The sequence below is a fragment of the Corvus hawaiiensis genome, chromosome Z (genome assembly GCF_020740725.1).
Source record: "Corvus hawaiiensis isolate bCorHaw1 chromosome Z, bCorHaw1.pri.cur, whole genome shotgun sequence".
Classification (NCBI taxonomy): domain Eukaryota; kingdom Metazoa; phylum Chordata; class Aves; order Passeriformes; family Corvidae; genus Corvus; species Corvus hawaiiensis.
In genome coordinates, this window is record NC_063255.1 from 47,987,176 (window position 1) to 47,997,209 (window position 10,034).

At 35.7% G+C, this 10,034-nt stretch overlaps 1 protein-coding gene across 4 annotated transcripts in view; it reads left to right on the top strand.

The window, feature by feature from the left end:
• Nucleotides 1-8,162, top strand: part of KCNN2 (potassium calcium-activated channel subfamily N member 2) — a 70,274-nt gene extending 62,112 nt beyond the window's left edge. For 2 of the 4 annotated variants that reach the window (XM_048291423.1, XM_048291425.1), the window contains 4 exons: nucleotides 102-229; nucleotides 2,693-2,701; nucleotides 4,740-4,809; nucleotides 6,650-8,162. In XM_048291423.1, the coding sequence (XP_048147380.1) occupies nucleotides 102-229; nucleotides 2,693-2,701; nucleotides 4,740-4,809; nucleotides 6,650-6,937 (495 nt within the window). In that variant the 3' untranslated portion in view covers nucleotides 6,938-8,162. The remainder of the gene's footprint in view (nucleotides 1-101; nucleotides 230-2,692; nucleotides 2,702-4,739; nucleotides 4,810-6,649) is intronic. The other 2 variants (XM_048291424.1, XM_048291426.1) reach the window with 1 other exon arrangement.
• The last annotated feature ends 1,872 nt before the right edge of the window (nucleotides 8,163-10,034 follow it).

Below are 10,034 nucleotides of genomic sequence, written 5' to 3' on the forward strand. Positions count from 1 at the left end.
AGACAGCATTTTAAAAGCTTTAGGATGAGTTAGGACCAGAAAAGTGAAAACATAACATAATACTACTTTTGTCAGCCTGGTGTTTTTCTTTTATTAAACAGGTGAAAAATGCAGCGGCCAATGTACTCAGGGAAACATGGTTAATTTATAAAAACACAAAGCTGGTTAAAAAAATAGACCATGCAAAAGTAAGGAAACATCAACGCAAATTCTTGCAAGCTATTCATCAGTAAGTACTATTTTGCTTTGTTTTTCCTCTCAAGGTGTTCTCTCTATGAGTTTCCTTCTCCCTCAGTCACTCTTAGTCCCATCCTGTCCCCTCCCTTCTCTTCGTCCACCATTCCCTTCCCTTCATAGAAGATTGTTCTTGAGGTTGATTTTCTTTCAGAGTAAAGTAAATACAAGGTTTTACTGTATTATCTGTTTACAATAAAATAAAAAGGTATGCAGGCAGTTTATGTCCATATAAACTCGTTAATGTTTTTTAGAAGTTTCCAGTGCTTCTTGAATTATCTAAGACTTTTTTGTTCTTTGCCACTGAGACTATCCTTTGTTTTTATGCATTTGCTTCCAAGCAGTAAGATGCAAAGTACAATAGACGGAAGAAAATTTTTTCAAAAAATTTTGCTTTGTAGTAGATGTTTTAATACTTTAAAATCAGAATGATGTGATAAAAGAGAGTAGTTAATGAAAAGAATATTCATTAAGTATCATGGAATGGTCTACCAGCATTTAGTTGCCTCTTTCCACTGTATATTCTCAGTGCATAATATCAAATGTTGGTATGTCAGCTATGACCCCTGACATCTCTTCTAGAAAATTGGAGTGTATGCCAATAGTTGAGACCTTTGAGCACCTCTGGAATTACTCAAATGAGTTCTTCCTCTCTAACTTGAGGGTCTGAAAACAAGCCTGTGACTTAAAACCAGTAGTAGGATTAAGCTGTACCATGGTATTGCCACACTATAAGTATTTTTCTAAAATTTGCGGTATGTGTTTATCATAAAGCACATCAAAACAAGCAGAATTGCACAATGGTTGCTATTTCTTGAACTAAATGGGAGGAAAAAACCCCAGAGTTTTATCCTCGGGAACCAGAATTCTTTTGAGGAATGGTCAGGACCTGTTTGTCTGTTCTATTTGTTATCCCCATCCAGCCTGAGGCAGCCATTTGTACAGCCTATGAAAATAGTTCCCATTAGTTATAGGGAAAAGGTAAATAGATGAGTTTAGTTTCAAACTGATGGTTTGAGTGTAGGTCTGTGTCTGAGCCAAGCAGTGAAGAGATGTGAAGGAAGTATCCATGACGAAAAGAACATCTATGTAGCATCTTGCAGGAAAGACAGGAAGGGAAGGCCAGGTTAATTCATGTCCTATTAGTAAATTTAGACTGACAATCATTCTTTCTCTCTTTCGTAGCAGTGTTTTAAAGCAGTAGGTAGCTAAGCTTAAGATACGAAGTATTCTGTAAACCTTGATTACTGTATTATATTTAGCAAATTTGCAGGATTAAATGTTACTGTGTCATTGTGGAAATACTTTGAGGAATAAAAAGACAACAGAAGTTGTGGCATTTTTATGTGAATATAAAAAGTATATTTTTATATACCAGTTTGGTCATCTGTCTTAGCTTAAAGGATTGGGAGGTGGAGGGGAGTGGCAGGGGTTCTGGGGAGAGGATGACATGTCATGTGCATCCTTGCTGGACTTGAATCCTTGATTGCAAAGGTTGTTCCTTAACATTTTAACTTTGCTATTTATTTTGTGTGTATGTGTGTATGTGTCTGTGTGTGTATGAGCACATATGTTCAGAAAATAATCTAAAAAGCACAGCAGGCTCGATCTCCAGCTTTATATATCACTCAAACTCAGAAGACCTTTGCAGGATATAAAGTGTGTTCTGCACCTCCCTTAAAAATGAATTAATCGGGTGGGGTGAAGAAGGTGGCAGTAGTAATTTTTTCCTAGCTGTGACAGCTACACTGCACAGCTGTGTTAGTCATTTGTCTCTATCCTTTACCACTTTGCACTACCGCCCCAGAACTTTTGTATTTAAGAAACAGACAAAAGATAATTTTTTCAATATGCTGAAGAATGTGCCATAGATGAAAACATTGCACTAGCAGTTTCCTTTCTTCCTGTAGCTGGGTAGATGGATGCAAATGAATTTTTCGTCCTTTTACATCTTTGAGCTTTTCTCAAGTGACTTACAGTTTTCCATCTTTCTGGATTCTTAAATTTTGTTTGGTATCCCTCCTTCACCTTCCAACCATTTCACTGGAGACAAAAATAAAAGGAGTGGCATTTCAGGGCCAATTTCATAAAAGAAACCAGACTAGATCATGATAACAGTCATGGTCACAGCTCTAAAATGCTGATCTGTGTGTTCTGCTGCTCATGCAGATGATACGTAAGATGAAGGCAAAATCATTAAAAGGCATGTTATGTATTGTATGAATAAGAAAATCTACAGATGATAGTTAATGGGAAGGCTTGAAGATATTGCAGATTCCGTCATCATGAATGCAAGTGAGTTAGACTCCTCCTCAGGCAGCTACTAATCGAAAGAAGTAGCAACTCCCTAGGACTTTCCACCTGCTGAATCAAGCCCACTGTGCTCATTTGGTTGTTTTAGTATATTTTACATTTTGTTTTCTTTTGTTTTGTCTTTTTTTCAACAAAATGAAAATAGAGCTCGGAAGTAAGTTGTACAAGCTGTTCCTTTCTAAACTTGAAGAATTTACCACTGTCTGCATGCAAAAAAATAAGAGTTTTTATTTGTGAACTTCAGTGGTCTGATTGCTGCCATGGAAACGTGATCCAGAATCATGATCTTTTTCTGTGATAAGTGAAGTTCATAAAATCAAAATTTTATTTTAATGAATTAAACAATTAAAGTCTTTTGGTTTACTTTAAATCCGGCTGCTGCAGCTAAAGACTTGCCATACCTATACATTCTTACAGCCTGTGGTAGGTGTTGGGTTGGTTATCATGAAGAATTATTGTGTTGGTGTCAACTGGTACTGGTACTACTACAATAACAATGGACTTCCTGGAATTTTAAAATTAAAATACTGACGTTCAAACAGATGAGTCATTGAATCTTAAGAAAAGCAGAAAACACATATTCTACAGATTATTTGAGAGAATGTTCACCAAAACACTGGGGTTGTCCTTCTCCAGTGAAATCATTACTTTTGAATAATTATTCTGTTCTGAGACTGTAATTATATAATTCTGTACCTTGGAGACTCCTTCATATTTTTCACTTTAGAAAAACTCCAGCTCACAGCCTCTGGAAACACCATTCCAAAAGTCTGCATTTATGTCATGCTCTGAAAGAAGCTTGCAGTGGAAGAAGAGCACATGACATTCCAGTAACAAGCTGCTGGAATGCCAGTTTTATGTGGTCAATTAATTTCTACTTTAACAGAGTTATTGCCATTTATATTTTAAAGATATTTTTAAATGCTATTTCACTCTCCACAACTTACTTCCTCATGGCAGTTAGCCTAGATATGAAAGGAAATGCTTGTAAACTAAAGATATGAAAGAAACTTTCTGATTTTGAAATACCTTCTAGAAGGCTTTCTTTAAACTAACTTTCTAAGTAATACCATCACTGAGAAATGGGCAGAGAATGCATTAGCAAGCCACCTTCCACAAAATGCTGCCGAACTTAGTTCCATTTAACAGCTAACTAAATTGTTATTTTGGTTGGCCCTTGACATACTGATAGACTGAAGTGGTATCTTGTCACACATTGTTTATAAATTGATACCTTGGTTTTGTAAAACCCTATTTCCTGCTCTAGAACAGCCAGAAAAGTCATTGAAAGCTCGAGTATGGGTCTACTATGAGATGTTGAAAAAATTATTCATGGTAGAAGTTGCCTGTTTGTGAAAATCAGATCTACAAACCACTCCTCTAGCAGTTAATCTGGAAAACATGGGCTTTGTATCAGGGAATATATAAGAAAGGTCATGTTTATATCTTGTAAGGAATGTGCATATCTAATAATAATGTAGATAGGTATGCATCAAAGAAAAAAAATATACCCTTGCTGCTTCTTTCATAGTTTTTCAATGCTGTAGTTTAAATAGTGCTTTGAAAAAGAATGTCTGATGTAAATTTAAAATGTAATCATATTAAGATTCACAAGTTATCTAAGAAAACCAAATGTATTGGCAAGCATGTTGGTCATTTAGCTGCTGGTCAGATGGAAGTTCTGTTTAAAGTAAGGAGAAACTCACTTATCACTGTATGTTCATCAGGTTCCAACACTGCTAACCCAATCCATTTCCGACAGAACAGGGCTAATACCTGTATCTAGTCATGTAGGCATGGGAAGATTCTTGATTACTACAATAATAATGACAAAAAACTTCTGGTTTATGTTTCTTCCTATATCTACTTGTCACGATACTGAGGCTTTGAGGAATGTTTTGGCTTTCTTTCATGTAGTCTGGATAAATTGTTATCTTCCTTTTTGAATTCAACTTTGACCATGGCAAATGGTATTCTTGAGGACATCACATTTCCTTGCTCTTTCCTTTTTTGCGGTGTTGAAGAAGCATGCTTCTCATTGTAGCAGGCACATGACCGATTATGACTCTACACAAAGTAGTCAAGGCATTGTCCATGCAGTTATTTGCTCTTGTAAGTTTTGTGCATGCTCTTTAGAAATCCTAGTATGACCTCATACAAAAAAAAATCTGACTTAAAATTCCACTTTTTAGATTAAGAAGTGTAAAAATGGAACAAAGGAAACTGAATGATCAAGCCAACACTTTGGTGGACCTGGCAAAGGTTAGTAGGCAGTTACTGTTGTTTCAACATTCATTCTTTCAAAATGAAGCGCTTTTAAGTGAAAATGGTGTGCATTATATGTGCAAATCTTGTTAACAAGGTTGTTATTTGTAGCAAGTGAAAATATGTGTGTGTTTTGTGGTAGTACCTACTGAAAGAAACATCCTGACGAAAGTTTGAATGTGCCATATTTATTTATTTTTTTGTACATTTGAAAAAGACTTCACAATAAGAGACTGATCCTGAGAGCTCCTGAAGTGACTGCAGTGGTCATGGTAAATGCTGAACTGTGAGTGGGCCGTAGTGGTGTAGTGCTGTGTAGTAAGGAGATACGCCATGTGGTGACAGTGACTGTGCCATCACAGACCATAGTACATAGCCTCTTGACTGGAATTAGAGGATCTGGTTTTCTGTTCCTGTTGTCTTATGCAGCAGTAACTTTAGATAAGTAAATTTAGATCTGGATTTATTTAAGTTTTTATAATGAATAATAGCTGCCTACTTTGCCAGTATATCATAAGGCTTTTAAAATCTTTTTTAAACCATTTGAGTTGAGGTAAAAGAGGCTATTCAGTTGCAAACTGCTTGTTTATTGTTGTTAGAATTTTTCATAAATATATAATAACTAGGAAGCTAGAGGTCTGAGCTGATAGCATTTTGGATTTCTCATTAGATCTTAATATTTAAGAGTTACTGTGAGCTTAGTTTGAGGCAACATTAGAAGCATTAATGGGCTCTTCCTAAGGGTTTCTTGTACACCTCTTCATTTACCTCAAAATCCTCCTCGATTTCAAGTGCATCAAAGCAATGATTAAACTCTTCAGTGTTCATTCCCCTCTTGCTTTACAGAACCACCTGACAACTTCAGGTGAAAATACAGTTCAGTCTAATGCTTCTGGCAGCTAATAAGGACTTTTAAGATACTATTTTGTGTAGGATACAAGACTATTCAAGGATGATGCTAGCACCCTGAAACAGGAGGCAGAGAAATGGGTTATAACACTCACCTGATACTGAAGTGGTTTACACTTCAGGTAGTCATTCAATTAATTTTCCTTTCCTTTGGATGGTTCATAAATTTCAACCATTTTTTCTACTGAATTACATCCAGTTTTTACTCTAGTTTAAATAATCTGAAGTCTCAGTCTGTAGGAGGCAGACATTTAGCCATTTTTTTAAACCAGTTCCAAGTCCCTATGCAATAACACATTTCAGATTACATTTTTACTGACCATTGTGTCATTTTAAAGTACACTGTATATATTTGCTGTATCCAAACAGTGTTTTGTAGAGGCCAGATAGATTGGAAATGCAGAAGTAGAAAAGCATACAATTGAGTTTTTACTCCTTGCACTACTTTTCAAAAACAATGCACTGGATTCCTCTTACTGCCAATCCAAGAAAACCTGCTCAGTTTAGGGAGAAAGCCAGTGAACAACATTTGTGCTCTGCTTTCAAGAACGAAGGTGTTTAAGAATCAAGAACAGTTAAGGATGGAGCACATCACTGGAGCCTTCAGTCCCCTGGTGGCTTCCACTGACTGTTCAAAAAGCTTCACCTGGTGCACTCCCAAGCACCTGAATTTCCACAAAAGGTCTGGTTTGTAATTGATTTCAACTTTGACATCTGAAGTGCTACTAAAAGGCATTACATTTCTGCTCAAGAAATCTAGTAGAAAGCTTAGTCTACTGTAATTTAATCTACAGGGAAAATTATTTCACAAGACTATCTATTGTAATAATACTCATATCCTCTTTTACAAACCCTTGTAGAGTTGTGCTACTTGTTACAATGCTTGTAAGGTCTCTCTAAACCTTTACTTACATCCTTCTGCTTTCAGACTCAAAACATCATGTATGACATGATTTCTGACTTAAATGAAAGAAGTGAAGATTTTGAGAAGAGAATTGTTACTCTGGAAACTAAACTGGAAACTTTAATTGGTAGCATTCAAGCTCTTCCTGGAGTGATTAGCCAGACAATCAGCCAGCAACAGAGGGAATTCCTCGAGGCTCAGATACAAAATTACGATAAGCACGTTGCCTACAGTGCTGAACGGTCACGATCTTTGTCAAGAAGAAGGAGATCATCCTCCACAGCACCACCAACTTCATCAGAGAGTAGCTAGAAGAGAATAAGTTAACCGCAAAATAAAGACTTTTTGCCATCATATGGTCAATATTTTAGCTTTTATTGTAAAGCCCTATGGTTCTAGCCAGTGTTATCTGGGTTCTGATGTCAGAATCCTGGAAACCTGAACAGATTTTAGGCCAAAATGAGTGAAAACTCTTCTTTTTTTCCCCCCTCCTCCTCTCAGATGCACAGTGAATGCACCTATTATTGCTATATTAGATTGTTCTTCCTGTAATTTCACTTTTTATTCATGCACTTCAAGCAAGCTTTACTACTACAATACATAATCTAGTATAATAAAAAGGTTAATTTCTGCACATAGTTACTTGATTACTTGGACCTAATGACCAAAAAAAAATCACAATCAAAAGACCTAATTATGAACTTTTAAGAAGCTAAATTGAAGCTTAATAATAATTTCTCAGTATGAAAGCTAACTGTCTAAACTTTGCTTGCAGTGGAGGGGGAAAAAAAATTGATATTAATCTAACAGTGTGCTGTATATGTATAGTCATTTTAAAAGGTCACTGACAGCTTCAATTTCTGAAGTGATTAATTAAAAATATAGTTTATCCTAGAATATAAGTCTTGGAGTAAGCTATGGGTTTTTAAAATATTCTTAGGGCTTTTATTTAACATGCATTGGTACACACATGCACATAGATAATATCTATATACATATGTATTTATGTATATAAAATTATTTATGCAATGCCCATGGCAATGATCTTTTAAACTGACTATTTGTAAAGCTACTGGCATTCAAAAACTACAGGCAAAGTCCTGTTTACTTATTTGGAGTCTCATAACTATGCCAGGTAAGTTTGTCCAGATCGAAAGCATCACTTTCAGCCAGAAGTCTCCTAATAATGCTATTTGGGTTTTGAAAGTGTTAGGTTGCTACTTTCTCCACTCCTTTCATTGTGTTTCTGGAGTGAATGACTGACACACATAGTATACACGGTTGCGTGATGGCAGCACAGTGTTCTGTATACATTATGTTTGGGTAATCCCCATGTTTCCTGCTATGCAGTCAAGCTTAGCAAAACACTTCTAGCAATATTTCCAAAATCTGTAAAAAGCCAGCTGTAGACTGGAGTTACAACAGTAGGGTATCTATAGTACTTTATTTTCGTGCATAAAAATGAGGTCTCCTACTTTATTTAAAAAAAAACAAAACAAAAAAAAAAACAAAACAAAAAACCCAAAAAAAACCACAAACAAACAAAAAAAAAAGTAAAAAAACCCTGAAAACAAATCAGAAAGCATAGTCACCAGTAGGCACTGGTGAAAAGGTTTTGACTGACATTTCTCCTGGTTTATGCTCCAGAGTAGCAAAACTAGGTAAGTTTAAATGCTCAGAAGATGCAACTTACATTCACAATTCCTAGTTATAAACAGGAAATTATTTGACTTTATGAGGTATTTTTTAGTACTTGCTATTTACGAAATATGCCAGTCCAGTCTGCCTCTCCCCCAGTTTACAGACAAGGGTGACATCTGTAGCTAAACAAGTAGACATGGCTGACTGTTTCTAAGTAATATTATGTCTGCCTAGAAGTAACCAACTTGCACGTTGAAGGAAATGCACATTGCTCCATGAAACACTGTGACTTCTGGTCAACAAGGACAGGCAGGAAAGAGTAATGCAAGAAGTCAGGGCAGAGCCCTGCTGGGCAAGACAGAAAAGCTGTTCTTTCCAGTAACCAGAATTCCCCAAACCAAATACATAATCTGAAAAACAGCAGATACTTTAGGCCTATTTAAATTAAAGGATCTTCTTTTCTGGTGTTACGAATGTATAAATGATGAATGTATAAGTGACATCCAGAGGTATTGCATGCTTATTAAAAGGTCAAGAATTTCTCCAACTTTTTATGTCCTTGAGAAAAATAATGAGTTTGCGTATTTTTCCCCCTAGAGCAGGACAGTTGCATGCCTTTGGCGTGCCTTATTTGCAGACTGGTATTTTGTGACTGGAAATAACAAGCAGTATGCATAGTATTTGCAGTTCTGCTTTTGTTTTTATGGAGTTCATTTCCAAAGGAAAAGGGGGATATTATATAGTGCTAATACTTTTCTAGTGCAGTCCTTAACTACATGAGATTGTGAGTGGTCATAAGGCCAGTAGTGATTAATAATATTGGAATTAAATAGTCAAGTTTTAGAATTCTTTTTTTCTCCTTTTTTGCATTTAGTTTAGAATACTTTTCTTGACATTGAATGTGAAATACACTTTCTGTAGCTTGAATACATTCCTTTTTCTCCTGTCAGCTTGAACTAGCTCTTTCATTGTTTACATCTTTTTAATATATGTATAACACCCATTTTTTGCACAACTGGGTTTTTTAAGAACTGTAGCTACACTTTGAAAATTCTTGTCAATCTGTCAATTTGAATTAAGATCTAGCTGTAAGTATTGAGCTAGCTATTTCTGTTGTGAAAGAGCAGCTGTCATCTTTGACCTCTCCAATTCTTTTACTCACTAGGACTCAGGAGCCTAAACTTAATATTATTGCCACAGCTTTTTGCAATGGTGAGATGCATCAGGATTATTTCCATCAGTAGCATTCTGTAACAACCTGCCAAATTATTTTGGATTCCTTTCTTTCTTTTTAAAGCAAAAAACAAATGATGTCACCATGTAATACTCCAGTTCTACATCTTAATTTACCTTCAAGCTCACTACAGATATTTTATCTGCATTTTCAGCACAAATGATTTTTTTCTCGTAATACCTGATTTCAGCACTAAGGTGCTGCATGGGGATACACTATATGAAAGGACAGATATAAACTTCTATTCAGGAGAGCACAAAGCACTCTTGGTTTGATTTTCTTACTCCTGACACTAAACTCCTTTTAGTCTTCCCTCGTCTGACTTTTGTAGTACCACAACCTTACTGACTTTTTATTTCCAAAATTTTAGCTCTATCATTGTCAACAGATATGATCATCAAAAGGAAAACATATCATTATGATATCTTGGAAACTGTATATTTAAATGTAGACTTTTCTTTGAAAGATTGTTTACAAAGAGTCTTTCTCGAAGCATATGGCATATTTACCATGTTACAACTGTAAAGCTTCATG